Source organism: Podarcis erhardii (assembly GCF_964252035.2).
Source record: "Podarcis erhardii genome assembly, chromosome: 1".
Taxonomy (NCBI): domain Eukaryota; kingdom Metazoa; phylum Chordata; class Lepidosauria; order Squamata; family Lacertidae; genus Podarcis; species Podarcis erhardii.
The window spans coordinates 82,180,114-82,197,642 of NC_138497.1; the positions used below are offsets into that span (position 1 = coordinate 82,180,114).

The window sequence follows — 17,529 nt, forward strand, 5'->3', positions numbered from 1 at the left end:
AGGAGGCGTGGCTCAAGTCAGTTCATATCAAATTTCAGAAATAATTCATTTCTCAAGCATCCATAGACAGAACTAGGGATGGGGGAGAAATTTGTTTGCATTTTAATGATAACCTAATTCACCCTTCTTAAGTTAATACTTGAATCTCCTAATTTTGCACTGCAGTTTCCCAACCAATGGGTACAAAAACATATATATTAGGAGAAATTCACATTACAATGCTGATAGATTTTCTTGCTTGCTTTAAAAAAAAAAAATCACAAATTGCTGCAGAAATAGGAAGAACACAATTTAAGATCGGGAAAATGAGAAACTGAGAGAAACCAACGTTAACAGATTTGTGCATCTCCAGCCGCAACTGACCTGTTGGTTAAAAATTAAGGGTGGATTAGAAGGCAATTCCTGGGTAAAACTGGGGCTTTTCCACATTCAGTCTCATACTCATACAATTTCCATAGCCATCTTAGTCAAGTGGTAGTTAGCAGCTGTGGACTTTGCAATTTCTGCAGAACAGATCTACTCTAGGGGCTGGTTATTTGATGATCACAGCCCAGCCAGAGGTGGTTGGGTGACCAGATCCTTCAGAACACAAAAGGAATGTTGCCACAGGAGCAAAACAGTTCTGCTTCTGGGCATGCATGTTAGGGGAAATGGGATGACTGATTCAAGCTCAAACTGCACAGTCTCTCCTTACTTGAGAGAACTATTCCTTTCCCCTTCCTGTCACTCACCTGCATTGCAAACCCCACTCGCACTTCACACAAACATACACATACTAAATATTTGCAAAGTAAACTTCGCTCTCAAACATGTAACTGAACTGAACTTTACTCATGAAAGCTTCTCAAGCTTTTGGCTGATGATGGGGCCTTCTCTGATTTAAGCTCTTGCTGCAGTGATCCTTCAGTTGCGGAAAAGAGGAGCAGATTGAAATGACAGGATCTTCCAAGAAAAATGCCCTCCCCCTTTAGCGTCATTAGCACAAGACACAAGAATGTGTTGTGGTGTCAAGAACAGACGAGCATTTCCTAAGGGGTGGTCTTTAAAACAATGCAGTTGTTTTAAGCAGACTCAACATGTGGTTAATCACCCAGAAATGTGACCCAAAGCCATGTGTTTTATGGAGCACAGGTGGAATATATAGAACAATGTGTTAGGAAGAAGAGAAGTACAGCTATTGTTGATAGATGAAAAGCCAGTGAAGAGGATGACAAGGTAATTATGCTTTATTATGACATCTGTGCAGCACATGTTAAGCCAAAATTAATCTGCTCCGACAGCTTCTATGAGAAAGGTAAAATATCAGGAGAGTCTTCTAACAAAGCACAGGTGAATGAAAACTTACTGTGCCTCCATGAGCAATGGAAAGAGCCCTAGAGAGAAAGGGGCACAGGGGCTTCCATTGGGTGGATAGGTGCCATTTATTTAGAGAACTTCCTTTCCTTTCCTATGCCTCCCTCAGTATCTCTAACCCCATATGCCTGCTGCAACCAGCTTGCATTTACCTTGCCTATTCTCCTTTAGCAGAAGCTGACAATAGAAGACGGGGTGGTGTCCCCAAAAGAAAAGCATTCAGAGTAGGTAGGTAAGGCTGCAATACTATGCTCCCTTATCTGGGAGTGAGCCTTAATGCACTCAGTAGGCTTTGCTTCTGGGGAAATGTGTAGGATTGTGCTGCAGGAAACTTTATGTAAATATGGATTCAGGTGCCGAATTTGGAGGTGCTGACTGCAGGGTCGGAAAGTATTTCTCAGCAGAATTGCAGGCCAGATCCAGGAGAGTGGGCAAGGGGGGAAAGAGGCAACAAAAGGAGTTGGTGCCAGCAAGTTTGCCGGCTGACCACATGCTTCAGAGCAGAAAGGACCAGGGAGGAAAAGAATAGTCTAAAATATTTCTCTCTTAACCCAGCCAGAGTTGGGCAGACTGGTTACTTAATCACAGGTGAAGTGAAACAGCATCCTGATGGCAACAAGATTTGACTTATAGCTTGCATTAAGAATGCTTGAGAATATGAAACCAATAGTTCATATTCCAGCTGAATATCTCCAGGGGTCTCATTATGTTCATATAGATAGATTCCCCCCCCCCCCGTGCTTATTTTAAAACCTGATTTCCTGAAACTCTGCAGATATGAACTGAAAATATCAGCGTGTACCTGCCAATAACAGAAGATATCTGTTTATTTTTATTGTACAGCAGTTTCCTTGCAATCTTACTTTTTTATTTTAAAGGGAATCATTAAGGTTGGGGAAAATTAACCCTATTATAGCACCATAGGTCTAAAAGCCAATGTCATGTTTTTTTTTTCTTGTATGAAAGAATAAATGTGTAGAGAAAACCATGAAAATGTTACAATGGATGGCGGGAAATGTCCTCCTTTTCCATCTAGCCTATCACATTTACGTTCACTAACAGCTTATTACCTCTGCACATTGATCATAAGAGCAGAATACGGCTGGTATAATCCTCAAAAGCATAGCTAAGTAATAATGCTCACATTTCGGTGACAGCATGTCACAGATTCAATCCTTGGCATTGCCAGTTAAAAGGATTTAAGGTAGTGGGGCTGAGAAAGACAACTGCTTGAGATCTGGAAAAGCCAAAACCACTTCGAGTAAGACACTGCTGGATGAAGCAGTGACCCAACTCAGAAGAAGACTGCTTTACATGGGCTTTAAAGAAGTCCTATGGCACCGGCTAGAATGGTGAATCTGAAATAACAGTCTTGCCACTGGAGGAGTCAATATGATGACTGACCCTTCTCAACTGCAGTCTATGGAACAGACTCCTTTGCTCACCATTTGGCATCAATGAAGTGGACGATTAGCTGGAATAAGACTGAGAAATATGAAAGACTTAGCAGTCACAGATGTGTTAATGTAACTGTGGTGAACCTATGACTGTATACTTTGACAAAAAGTTCCTTAAGGCTCTCCTTTTCGAATGTAAGTCTCGGGGCATTGGAATGTAAGTCTTTGAAAGATATCTTCTTTTTGCTTGTAAAATCTCTCTTGAAGTCTCCAGGTTGTAACTACTGATACACCTGATATGAAAATTCTAAACTGTAAGACTGTGTGCACACACCATGTTCATGCTGCCCACACAATATTGTACTCATCCAACTAACAGCCTGCACTTTGACCTGCTTGATTCAGATTTTCCTGAAAGAGCTGGGGAAAAGATCAAAGGAAAAGAAAGATCCAACATAAAATCGAATCACTCAAATGTGGATGAACTGAACTGTGTGGAGGGAGAGGGAGAGAGCGCGAGCGTGGTGATGTTTTCCTGGGTGCCATCTATTATTTCCACTGGTGAGATGCTCCTCAGTGGGTTGCTGGTAGGGCCAGCCACAATACACCTACATTTTTTAAAAAAGTGTTAACCCATTGTTTTGTGCAAGTCTGATTTATTGAAAACTTGTATTCCGCCCCCTGCAAAAAATGGCCATGTGCATAGGCAAACAAACACCACAATGGACCTCAGGTCTCTGAAACTCAGGGAGAGGAAAGGGGACAAAAACACAATGTGAAAGCATGCCATCAAGCACCTTGCAGCAGTATGGATGGGAAAACATTGAGGTACAACTTCAAATGAAAGCACCCTTGTGTGGGCAAATGTGTAAAAAAAAGTCCACATGGAAAAATAAGATCCATGTTGACTATGAGCTAGAGCATCTGCATACCTTCCCTGAAGAAGCAAGAGTATTTTTCTACAGGGAAACCTGACTTTTTGAATGTGTTTGACCAGTGATTACAGTAGGAAAATTGGGTGCAGGAGGGGTGATGCAAACTATCACACCACAACATGTAACAATGCTCAATTGCTCATCTCCATTTTGCCCAACTCCAGCTTGGCTGGGAAAGTCTGCTTGAGAAACAGGAGAGCAAAAATTGTCAAGAACAGACAATTCTGGCTAAATGAGACAGTGAATCAATTTAGGATATTGCCGAAATCTTATGAAGCTTAATGTAGACATTTGTGGATCACTATGGCAATACATCCTAAACCAACTACCCAATGTCACCTCCAGATAAAAGATAGGATGCCTCTACTTTGAACCTCCAAGTTAGATGAGCCTTTGAAACAGAACTGCAAGAGGCTTACGCGCCTTTCTCTGATAGCTGGGCACAGATGGTCCACTGACTTCAACAGAGCTGTGGCATCTGAAAGATGTTCCTGTTTATACTCCTTCCTTGCAAAGAGCCATCATGGTCATTTTGTATCATTATATTACATTTAGCATAGCTTAAAATACTCAATTCACTTTACATTGCCAACTTCCCCCTCCTAAAAAAAGGGTTTTCTTGAAAGGAGGAGTATACCTTCCTCTCTTTCCATCATCTTGGTAGTCTTGTTTACCCAGAGCCCTTCCAAACCATGCTTTTTCTCAAAGACTTCCTTTCCACTTGGTAGCCTTGGGAGCGCAGTCAGAAAGCACAGATGGAAACAGATGCATTGATACTAAAACAAGATACAAAGCATATCATGCCAGTGATCAAAGAACATTTCCCTGTTTCATCATTATTATTATTATTATTATTATTATTAACAATAAAGCCAGTGCTGATGGTTCAAGATGTTCAGATACACAACCAGTTTAAGATTGGTAAGATCTGAATCCCACAATCTGACAGTAGCAAAGCTATCTATGATCTAACTAATTAGAGTTCCTTTTGGGCTTGGGTACATAATCAGTTATCCTGGAACAAAGCCTGCTGAAGTCTATCTAGACTTCAGTCTTCTGCTGCATGTGTTTTTAAAAAACAAGTTCATGAGGTAAAATGCATATCCTTTACGTTCATCTCAGAATTAGGATCATAAGTACAAAGGATGATCACGTGGTAGAAGAGAGGCCAGATCTAGCCACCAAAGCAATTCTATGGGACCCATGGCAGCCCTATCCATTTTTGAACAAGGAGTGGGGAAAATGGCCCCCAGTTTCACTCAGAAAGAAAACAACATAGCTCTCAAAAGTTGCAAGAGACAAGTTATGCCCCACACTTTAACACATACTCTATCTCTTTGGGTTTTGTATGCAGCACACTCTCAACTATACCTAAGCACACATACCTTGTCATTGTAAGAGTCTTAAACATAATTATAAAGCCTGACCTTTAGTGAGCATGCATAGCTGAGGTGTCATATCTTCATGGCTCCCCCTGAGGTATTTCTACACTAAACAGAATGGGAAGAGGGGTACACCCAGTACTATTTTTCTAGAAAAAGAAGTGCTGGAGCTCACCATGAACGCCTCCCTTGTTCTATTAGAATGGCAATGGCGCCAACCTGAGAGGTGCCGGAACTAAGTTCTGGCGAGTTCTAGCTGGAAAAAAGTCATGGGTACACCCTGTAGGGACAGCGGAAACATGGCTCAGTCAAACACAGTACAGAGAAGGGGTACAAGAGCACAAAGGAAAGGCAGGGGGAAAATAGCAATACTTTTAACAGTGGCTGGATGGCCCAGCTCTGAGACAAAGAATATACTGAGGAGGCCACTCTGTGCAGTACAACACCTAGTCATGCATGATCATGAAGGTGTAACAATCTTTGACAGAATTTAGTAGAAGGAGGGACAAGATAGGGGATTGAAAAAGAAAAGAGATAATATTGCTGAAAGAGAGAGAAAAGAGGGTGGGCATAATGACAGCAAAAGTGAGTCATCCTGGAATGAGATGCGGAGACTCCAACATGGATTCCTACAGACTTCTACATGAGCTACTTAGTCACGTTAACATCCAGTACAGTGCATTCCAAAGGTTCACACAAGCTAGAGGAAAAGATCTGTGCTGCCAAAACAATGCCGTGTCAAGACAACAAAGATCAAAACCCAGGACTCTCAAAGAGCCACGACTAAGTGCGAATTCTACTGAATAAACACAGCAGAAGTGCTGCCAACTTCAGAATTTATAATAAGCTTCCCAATATGTGCTTTTCATTCCAATGCCTCACCAGCTGGAATGTGCATGATTCTGAAAGGTTCTTTAAGCTTGGGGGTGGAGGAAAAAAGCACCCCAAAACTATGAAAAATACTGGGGAGAGGAAGAAGAGAAGGAAGAGGAAGGGCGAGAGCGGGAGATCTAAAAATAAAGTGAACCTAGGGATGCAAAAGCCAGGAAGTGTTATTTTAGCATTCTCCCACTGATTTTAAAAAAATAAAATTACACAAACTTCTAACAGAGTCGGGGGAGGGCTTGACTGCCTCATTTCTGGCTTAATAACTCTTGAATGCTAGGCACAGATAACATGAACTTGAGAGTTCAAGGCCCTGTGAATTCTGCAATTCCCAGTATTCCCACAGAATAAAAAGCACTTCAGTACCTGCAAGGCATCAAGCAATGGGAACCAGTATTTTGCAGTTAGGAGGGATTGAGTAATCTCTAGCAGCTGCATCAATATTTCTGGATACAAAGAAAATGCCTCTGTGAAAGAATGAGCCTGGAAAAACAGTTCAGGAATAAATCTTCCCTAAAATGCCCAAACCAACTAATTTAAAATGAAAACATTTCTCTGGCCGCTCACAACATTGTTTGGCCACAGCTTCTCACAAGGACTCAGTGGTACCTCCATCCCAAACAAAGAACTCCAGATCTCAAGGCAATATAAAACAATAGCTTTGTTTGTAACCAAAGCAATGTTATTCCACAACATGAAATGCAAGTCCGCGCTGGAGCACTTTTGGGGAGCCTTTGAAATTGCCTCTACTTGCTGCTGCACAGCAAGGCTGAAGAGGGTCTCAAGGTCATTAAAGGAATAGTAACTGCATCAATTAAAATGGATATAGCACTGTCAAAATGTTAAAAGCACTTGTCATGCATTATTTTTATTTACATGTGCTTTATTATTCTTTATCACTATTGTAAGCACTTTGTGCATTGGGGGAATAAACAATAAACAATAAATATATTCATTATTATATTATTATCATCATGATATAATTTTTATTATGGTCTTGAAAAATAGAGGTAGTGCTATTTTTCCCCCTGTTATTAAGCTGAGAGAACGTAGCTTGCCTGCCTCTGGCCACCTAGTGATTTCACCCAATTCCTAGCTCTCTGGCTACCATGTCACCCCAACTCTCAATCCAGCTCTCTGAATAATCCAGCTCTGACATTCACCCTGCCAAGAATACATGCTGCCAGGGCTGAACAGTTTTTGCCTTATGAGCAAAGTTGCGTGTAGTTCAAAGTTGCGTGTAGTTACCCTGGGCATTTCTTGGAAAGATGGCATACAAGTTCTATCTTTTTAATTTCTTCAATTTAGGGAGCTGAGTGAGAGGTGAAATGATGGTAATTATGTCCAGCATGATTGACGTAATAAAGGCTGGAGGATCATGTGACTTGGACAGAATTTGACACTCTGAGCACACTCCGTACTATCAGGCTCACTGTCTTCAGGTGCTCCTGGATTTATTTATCCAAATGTAGACACTCAAGTGAATCCTTGCCTTAAACTTTATTGCAGACTTTTCTTTTAAGATCAGCTCAGAATTAATACTTACGGTAACAATTTCTACGTTAGGTGGCTATGTTTTCTGTGGGTAAGCCCCTCAAAAGTAGCACAGATATGTCAACTGGTACAAAACATCACTTCTCACTTTCTGAAGGTCACAAGAAGAATATGACACCCATGATAGACCATCAGCACTGGCTCTTTACTGCCTTACTGGCTAAATTTAGGCTGCAGTCCTATATACACTTTCCAGGGAGTAAGTTCCACTGAATTCAAGTGGGGTTTATTTCCAGGTAGGCATGTGCAGGATCACACTGTTAATGTGTTGGGACTTATGAAGCCCTAAACAAACTGGGCCAAACATACCTGACCAACGGCCTCCGTCCCTCTGCTTCATTGTAAGCTCCAATAATATTTGGAAGCACCCTCTCAAGTTTAACATTCACAGCACTCACAGAGAGGTGTTCTTAGTGGTTGCCCTTTGTCTGTGGAACACCCCTGAAAACTTAAGGGAGTCTGAGCAAGCATCCTCTCAAAGCAGTGTAAAACATTTTGATTTCACTTGGCTTTGAGTGGCCAGGGACAGTAAGCAACAATAGTTTCAAAAACTGTACTTGGGTTAAAGGGTTTAATATTTTTAAGTGCCTCAAGTGCACACTAGCCATTAAGTCTGGAACTGCCATCATTCATTCACTTTTTACCAATGATCCAGATCAGAGGTCAGCAAACTTTTTCAGCAGAGGGCCGGTCCACTGTCCCTCAGATCTTGTGGGGGGCTGGACTATATTTTGAGGGGGGGAAATAATGAACGAATTCCTATGCCCCACAAATAACCCAGAGATGCATTTTAAATAAAAGCACACATTCTACTCATGTAAAAACACCAGACCGGCCTCACAAATAACCCAGAGATGCATTTTACATAAAAGGACACATTCTACTCATGTAAAAATACACTGATTCCCGGACTGTCTGCGGGCTGGATTTAGAAGGTGATTGGGCCAGATCCGGCCCCCGGGCCTTAGTTTGCCCACCCATGATCCAGATGATGCATTCTACTTCTCTTGTGTTGTCTGTTTCCTCCAGACCTGATTTGTGGTGATTCTCTTCATTTAGAAAAAGGATAATAAAAGAACTTAACACTAGCTTTCTTTCAGCAAGCACAGCTCTATTGAGACTTCTCACACCATTGTGCTTTTAATTAGAAACTTCTTCCTTGCAGGTTTTGCCTCTAATTGCTTACTGTTCAATATGGTCTGGGCATTATTGATTCATTTGCCCTTTAATTAAATCAGTTCCTGCTCCCCACCAGTGGGCATTTTAGATACTGTTTTCCTCCCCTTAATATTTCTTTTACTTTTTTAATTGCAAAACAGCTCTATGAAAGAAAGAAAGAAAGAAAGAAAGAAAGAAAGAAAGAAAGAATAGAGGAAAACCCCAGGCCTGTTGGAGGAAAGGCACTGACTGATTAAGGAGTCATTCGTCAGCAAAGCCAAGGCTCATAAAAAAACATAAAGAAACTGGAGATTTAAACTACAAAGTGGAAGCTTCTAATTAAAGTCACATGGGATCTTTGCATAATAGGACTTACTTCTGAGTAAATATCTTAGATATTTGGAACATTATCATAGGGATGGGCTTTGCAATTAATATAGTGCTATAGTTAGTATGAGGTATAATTACCACTTTAATTCTGTTTCCAGCTAATTTCAGAAAGGCAATACTTCAGCACCTTTAAATAAAACTAGTATGGATGTAACCAAACATACAAATAAACCCCAATAACATTTAGTCATCAGAATATCATCCCTTTCTTGCCATTTTGTTGTACTATAAATACTCAGTTGTTCTTCACTGTATGGGCCACACCACATTATTAGTAAAGCTGTTGCACCTTTCCCCATTGCACCTTCCCATAGCCCTTACGGCTTGGCTACCAAGGATAACTTTGTCAAAGGTGGAGTGTCCTTAATACCAAAGGAGATGTGTGACATATGACATTAAGGACTTATTTCGACTTTTAGAAAACTGTATAACATCTTAGAAAGGAAAATTATTAGCTAAAAGGACATAAATTAAAATCAAGCTAACAACAGGGCCTTTCATTCTCAAAAGTCATCTGTGCCACACAAACACTTCCCATCAGATGTTGTGATGGGGGTAATTCAGCACTGCAAGCTTGTTAGTAATTATTTCTCAGCGAGAATAATCAAAGGTGTTACCCCAATAAAAACAAGACAACTGCTGAGACTCTTAATGAGAAACAAAAAAGTTTAGGAAACACTGACCTAATTGGAATAGAATGCATAAAGCTCAAATTGGTTCCTGCCAACTTTGCAGTTCGTCAAGACACTATGCAAACCAAGAGTTCAGGCAGAAGCCTATTCACACAATCAGCATGCTGCAGTTAACTGTACGATGCTAAAAATGGAAGTGGATTCTGACAATAATTGCCAGTAGTTCAGTGGAGTTCAATTGTAGACAACACCATATTAGCTGTCAGGTGGAAACTCTGCACATGACATTCCCAGGTGTGTAACCACAGATCTAGGGTAATAGATTTATTTAAAGGCGTGAGTTAGGTTGATCATGTGGCTGAACTGATAAAGAGTGTGAAAACATTTTATATGAATCACCTCTCAGAAACCAACCCCAAAGTGACACAGATATTTTGCATTCAGTCTCTTTGCACAACATTCCACAGAAGAGGAATCCTTCCCCCACTCCATCAGAAACTTCAAAACTGGGTGTGGGGGCGGTATATAGGGAAAGAAAAGAGATGGCATAAGTAGCACAATGTTTTGTGGCAGTCAGCCAATGGAAGAGAAATAAACTGTAATAAAATTAGAAGCATAGCATTGCTTCTTTGAAATTCATTCCAAGACAAAGATGTTAACTTTGGCAATGCTTGGATAGCCATGCCATGCCAACAGAGATATTGAGATTGAGGCTGAACATAGTGGAATTGGTCCAGAGAGGGACTGAAGACAGCTGACGAAGAGGTGTGTGCTGGAGGAGAGAGGAAGGAAAAAAACAGTGGAGAGCAATGGAGGGGAGGAGAACAGCGGGAGGGGGTCAGAAGCAAAGAGGTATCAGGGAGACAGAAAGAGAAGTGCAAAAATGAGTGGAGTGCTGAAACAGGCAGAGGAAAAAGACGTTTATATACATATATATCTCAACATGAATGCCTGAGAACATTGCTTCCTTTCACCAGGTGTTATAATTTTGTTTACAATACTCTTTAAAAATAGCCCCTGATGCCGCCCAAGAGCTTTGGTCTCCTGCTTTTGGAGAAACCTCCCTGAGAATTTGTGCCCCCCTCCCCACATTCCTCCTTTCTTACTCCCTTCTTAAACATGCTTTTATTGCTTAGATTTAATACAAATCTAGCCCGACAGCCCCCACAAGAATGAACCTGCCACCTTCCGAGATGGGGGGAAAGTCCTGTGGCTGCCACCCATCCACCCAAGACCCACAAGAAGTCTGCAGTGGCCCAGGTCATACCAGTTTTGCTTCTGTGCCCTTTTAAGGGAATAAAAAGTCAGGAAAAGCAGCAGGGCAAGGCACAAGGCTCCTTTCCCACCATACAAAGACTGGAGGCAAAGCTCTTTCCTGGACCGGGAGCTCTCTGCACAAACAAAGCTTTCGCATGAGCTTCTTCTCAAACCTGACAGCTGGACGGAGCAGTCCAAAGGACGTTTCTCTCTCCAAGTCTAATTCCAGTAGTAGGATAAAAAATCCTGGGATGAAAGAAGATGTTACATTCACACACTCAACTCTGTAGCCCTCCGGGGCTCAGAGTTCAAGGTGGGTAAGAATAGGAAGGAAGGGGAGAGAACAAGATGGCTTTATCCTGACTTGTCGAGACTCATTGTAGCATACCAGACAACCAGAAAGGAATCGCCCAAAGATACACCAGACTCTCAGAGCAGCACAGGAAAGTCACTTCAAGTCTTCAGCTGGCAGAATTTTGCAGGAAGCCCAAGGAGGTGATTACTGCCCAGAGAGAGGCAGGCTGTACTTTTCCACCAGGATGTGACCATTGCCTATATCTTGAGCGAGGGTCAAAAGGGCTAGCATTTCAAAGATTTGATGCAAGGAAATGATCCATCATGAGAATAATTTTTCCTATGGTGCTTACAAGTTACCCATAGTGCATTACAGCTATATGGGCTAGGGTCAAGCATGGCTCCACATAGAAAAAAAACAGCAAGCCTTCTGATGAGTTGCTGTCATGTGTTCTTTACAAGGGATCACCAAGGTCCCATCAACCTGCCTCAGAGATGGTGGCTCCTCCTGAGCCTAGTGCATGCCCAGCTCCTAATACCCTGTCAAGCAGTAGAGCCAAAAGCCTACCAACATCCATCAGATTTTTATTTTTACAGCAGCAGCCATATTAATTGTTGTAGCCTTTCATGTCTCCTCTGGAGAACATTCCTGGGCACAGTAACTTCCCTCTCCATCATCCAACATGGAGGAGTCATTTTTCATCTGGGCCTGCAGAACTTCAGACTCATTCTCCTCCTGCTCTTCTTCTTCTTCCTGCTCCCGAAGGGCCTGGAGACGTTCCTCCCTAGCCTCCAGAAACTCCTGAGCCCCTTCGCCCACTACCAGCACTGTGTCAGCCACATTGGGTGGTGCTTCCACTGGATTGTGGTCGTAGGAGAAGAGCCGAAGCCTCCGCAGGTGGCTCAGGTCAGGGAATTCAGTCAGCTTGTTGCGGTCAAGGTCGAGGATGTGAAGCTGCGTCATGCGGAGCAAAGAGTTGGGGAACTCCTCAAAGCGGTTCCCATACAGCCAGAGCCCACGAAGTCCCCTCATGCGTGGCAGGCCGTTGGGCAGTGTTTTGAGCCGGTTGTCTCCCATCTGCAGGGACTGCAGCCAAGGCATCTGAAGCAGAACCCGAGGGAAGTGGTACAAGTAGTTGCTCTCGATCCACAGGCAACGGAGAGTGGTAAGCTGGCAGAATTCTGCGGGAAGCCCAAAGAGGCGGTTGCTGCCCAGATAGAGGCGGGTCAGGTTGGGCAGGCGACACAGGGCCTCCGGCACTTCCTCCAGCTTGTTGAAGTCCAGGGCCAGGATACGCAGCTCCTGCAGCCCTTCGATCTCCTCAGGCAGCTCCGTTATCCCCGTGCCACTGATGTACAGCTTCTGCAGGGTGCCCAGGGCACAGACTGGCAAGGGCAGTTTCTTCAAGTGGCGCCCCGAGAGCTCCAGCATCTGATCCCCGCCGCTCAGCTGCTCTTCGGCAGCTGAGGGCAGCCGCTCCTCCCTCCCCGAGGACCCGCCACTGCCCATCCTCATAGCCAAGGCAGGCTGCTGCCAGCAGGACTAAGGCCACCACCTCTGCCCGGTGGGCTCCAAGGAGACATGGCAACCACCGAGGTCCCTGCCCACCACCAGGCTGGCCTGCCGGGGTTAGGACCAGGGCTCGCTGGATGATGGTTCTCCCTGCCAGGGCTGGAACTGATGCTGCCGCCGCCACCTCCTGCTGCTCCTGGTCCCTCAGAACACCTTCCCTGCCCTCCGAGCTGGGCCTCCTCCGGAGTCTGGTGGCGGCCCCCTGCGCTCCTGGGACCTCGAGGGCGGGAGAGGAGCTTCTTGGCGCGTGGGGCGGACGAAACTCCCGCTCCAGAGCTGCTCGCTTGCTTGCCGCCTCTTCTCGCAGCCCACCTTTCCCTCCTCGAGGGCGACCGGGACCGAGCAGCCGCTCCAGCCCTCAGCAGGGACCCCGCTCGCGTGGCCCCGTCGCGCGTCCGTCCAGACAGGCGCTGACCTCGGCCCTCCCGGCTTCTCGCTCCGGGGCTCCCTGCTAGGTCTGAGCTCGGCTCCCACACACACGAGCCCGGCGCCTAGCGACTCGTCGCCATGGAAACCTCCACGCGGGATCGCCCGCCTATGGCAGAGCCCGACGCTTCGGACGGGGCGGGACTACGCGCTCGTTCGCCGCCGCCGCCCCCCTTCCCGCGACACACAGCCTGCGAAGAGTGGAGGAGTTTTTTAAACCAATCCGGCTAACTGAGCTGTGAGGGCGGGGGGGGGGGCGGCGGCGAGAAGCCACGCCTCGTGGCCCCTGCCCTCGTGGCTCCGTCTTCTAAAGGGAGGAGGGAGGCGTTCGCGCGAGGGCTCCTTTAACGGCTGCCGGGGTGGCAACCCCGCCCCTCGCTCGCCCGCAGCGGCGGCAGCCTCGTCCCGGCTACTCGCCCCCTTCGGCTCCCTCCTCTCCACGCCCTACAAGCCCCACTCGCCTCCGCCATAGACAGCGCCGCCTCACCACGTGGCTCCCGCCCCTTTAAACTGCTGCGCTAACAGGTGGCAATTTCAACAGGTGCAGGTTGGTCGTTGCTTCGACCCCCGCCCCGCCCCCACCCGCGACTAGGAGATGCAGGGACGTGGAGGAGATTTGCCCGCCCCCCCCCCCGGCCGAGGTCCATTTCTGCGTGTGGCGCCCGGAAGGTACAGAAGCCCAGAAGGAGAGTCCCGAGTGAGAGAGGACGAGGCATGGGCGTAGCCAGATTTATGAGGGGGAGCAGGCTTTATGTTAGTGCGGGAGCAGAGTTATCTGCGAGGCAGTTGGTATTTTTATTATCAGCTGCAGCTGCGCCCCCCTGGCTACGCCCATGTGACGAGGGGCTGCAAAAGGGCGGGAGTGGGAAGCAGCAGCAGCAACCACCACAGTGAGGACGACGGTCGATTTCCCCTCAGCACCCAAAGTCCACACTGCGAAGCGAAAAGGCTTCCCAGTAATGTTGCTGCCACAGATTCCCTAAAGAGAAGGCACACACGAGTGTTAATACTGCAGGGTAGCATCTGTTGGTTGGAAACTAACAGCACCCAGTCACATGGGAGCAAGCCCCATTGTGTCCACTGAGGCTTACTTTTGAGTAAGCAGACTTATCAGACTTACTCTTTTTTAAAGAGCTTGATCCTTGTAACAACCGAAAGATTGCTCTCCACATTTTACAGCTGAGAAACTGAAGGCCCATTGTCACAGCTGCTTGCTGGATGGTATCCACAGTGATTTGCAGCTGTGGTGCCATGTGCCGAAGTTGTGGTGCAAAAGCCACAAGAGTAGATGCAGAACTCCGCATGAGCTGGTTTTCAAGGCACTGCTGGCAAAAGTAGCTTTTTGAGTACTTCAACAATCTATAAAAAGCGAATCCACACAGACTTCTTGTGCGCATTTGGCACTGATTGTCGTATTACGTCAGTTCGTCGCATCTGCTGCTGGAAGTCAGTGCAACAAATACAGTATCAGGTTAGGAGGCAAACCATTAAAAGGTACAACAGTTGTATGAAGACTCTGGCCTCTGGTTATATAAAATCAGTTTTTAGTATAGAAAACACTAGATTTCATTCAGTTAACACACAGAAGTAAGTCTGTGAACCAAGAGCTAAACATTTACATTCAGGCAGCCAAAGACTGGCTATTTAAGTTAGGAGAACTTGCTTCAGGAATCTTGGTGACTTCAAATTTCTAAGCTGCCACATAGAACTGATTATCGTGTGAAAAGTATCCCTATGCATGACTTCAAAAATAATAATATAGATTTGCTCCCTTACATGCCACTGGTTTCTAATCTGGTGCATAGACTAGCAAAGCACCCTAAATCTACACCCTAAATCAGCCTTCTGCCCTTGAAGTAAACTTTAAGATACAGAAACACTCATATTAAAGAGCATGTTTAAACATGAGTTATAGGAGTAAATATGTGGCCATAGCCACAGTGTGTAGAAAAGAATTCCTGCACCTGCCTAAAATGCATAAATTACAAATCCCATCCATAAAATAGAGGCTAACATTTATGATAAATGCACATTCAGAGGATGAGAAAAATAAGGCTCTTTCAGATCCTGGTCTAGCTCCCATAAAAATGAGCAATTGTTTTTTCATTAACTTTATTTGCAGGCACATCAGAACCTCAGAGTTCTATACACAGAGTTTGCTTAGCACACAGTCAGATCAGTACTGCCTTATTCCCCATGAACTATATTAACGTATCCCCATTGGTAGGCTTGTTATTTCAGTACCAACTCCCCCTCAGTCATATATCTATATCTCCATCGTCATGAGTGACACTCGCTCTGAATTATTCTCACTCCAGATGGTTGTAAAGGTGATGGGGATTCTTTTTCCAGAGCTATATGTAGACTTCTCTGCCTTCTGCAGACATAGTTACCAGCTGATGTTGCAGATCTGATCCATACCCATTTTAAACTTCCCTCTAGTATAATAGAGTCCATGGCTAAGTGGTAGAGCATCTGCTTTGCATGACAAGGATCCCAGGTTAAATTGCCAGCATCTCCAGATGAGGCTGGGAGATACTTCTACCTGCAACCATGGAATGCTGCCACCAGTCCATGTAGACACTATTGAGCTAGATGGACAAAGTGTAAGGAAGCTTCTATATTTCCTATGTATAGCTAACCATGAAGTAGTAGCCCATTTTTTAGGAAATTGCCACCATTGTCATCCAGTACACCACATACAGTGGAATGGGGAACCCTTTTGGCCCAGTGTGTCCAGATCTGTACCTCTGCCCCTCCCCCTTGTATGCACACACACACATAGCAGCAGCAGCATATGTTATATAGGCTTCTACAAATGTGGAAGACACTCCACCCCACCCACCCACCCACAGTGTGTAGAACAAAACACAATTTGGGACAAGAACCCCCTACTCACTCAAAGTTGAAGACAAGAAACAGCATGGGCTGCTTATCTTCAGAAAATGCAACTAATCCATCTGGGGAAATATAAACACAGATATTCAGTGGGAGGGAGAGAGCAGAGAGGGAGGCTCAGGCAGCACATTAGATATGTAAGAGAACAGCCTAGAAGAGGGTGCAGTTCTGCAGGGTGTACACAAAGATGAAGATGTCAGGGTTATGAAAGAGGGAGGAGATGATCCTCGCGTACAGGACTCTTCTAGTCATGTGCTGGCTGACAAGTGAGAGGATGACGTTGAAAGCAAAACAAAACCCAAGCCCAGAAATGATCAAATAGCAGAAGGAAATGGTTTTTAAAGGCGAGCTTCTAATGGAGTTAGCCCCACATAGCTTCACTAGGAAAGAGGTGGCATCAGATAACAATCTAAAAATTTCAAAGAAGTTAAACTATGGATGGCTGGGAGAAAGTTTTGGAGCAAAAAGTTAAAAGTAAGGAAACATTTTATTGGCACTCAGAGGCATCAGGCTAATGAAAACCTTTGCTTGCAATATTACAGTCACACCATGAGGCCACAAAAAGAACCCGATAGTACCCTTAATGAACTAAGGATTTAAATTAAATTGCTTTTTTACTGCTTTCTTTTCCCATCCCAAAAGCTGTCCTAAAAGCTATAGTCATGCTAGCTGTTTAACTCTATATACACACATGCAAAAACCAGCCATTCCTTTTGCCCCATTTTAAAATCATCTTGGCTTGCATTAAACTCTTTCATTATCAAGCAGCAAATGCATTCCATGCACCAACTAAGTTCAAGGAGAGTTCTGTCTAGGTCCTAGGACAACAACATGCTGAGGTGTGTATGTGGCAGAACCATCTCAGTTTCCTCCTAGTTTGAAGAAGAGATCAGACATGCTGTCACATTCCAAGGCACAATGAGAAACTGATCTGATGCCAGATATCATTACGCTGAGCTTAAAGCTGCAACGTGTGTGGTACATTTGAGAGAAGTATTTCTTTTCAGTGTTGGAGCAGCCTGTGCCACCAGCTCATGAAACATTGACTAGGAGTGAAAACTCATCCACAGAGAGAAATGTGAGAAATGGAAAAAGGAAAGCAGTACACTGTGACTCCTATTAATACTGGGCAGAAAACTGAGAACCAGAGCTGAAATGGTGTGCATTGCACCTGAAGGAAAAGAGAAATCAAGGTGTCAGTTCCATGCTGAAAAGGGGAAGGGAGACTGCGTTCATGTAACAGTGAGGCGGGGAGGGTACAGGTGTGTGTGTGTGTTTTGTCTTTACTATTCTTGGCCACAGGAGAAAGAGGCTTTTCATATGGGTCACACAATTAAAGGATACAGGGAATTCCAGCTCTGCATGCACCTCCCACTACTTCACACCATACAATGC

At 44.7% G+C, this 17,529-nt stretch overlaps 1 protein-coding gene across 1 annotated transcript; it reads right to left on the reverse strand.

The window, feature by feature from the left end:
- Window positions 1-11,805: 11,805 nt before the first annotated feature.
- Window positions 11,806-13,423, reverse strand: LRRC10B (leucine rich repeat containing 10B). Its single transcript, XM_081837647.1, has one exon. It carries the CDS (start codon window positions 12,751-12,753, stop codon window positions 11,863-11,865), a length of 891 nt encoding a protein of 296 aa, XP_081693773.1. The 5' UTR covers window positions 12,754-13,423; the 3' UTR covers window positions 11,806-11,862.
- Between the last annotated feature and the right edge of the window lie 4,106 nt (window positions 13,424-17,529).

What these genes read in the sequence shown, in the direction of transcription:
- LRRC10B (XM_081837647.1), bottom strand. Translation starts at nt 12,753, where the DNA reads ATGAGGATGGGCAGTGGCGGGTCCTCGGGGAGGGAGGAGCGGCTGCCC.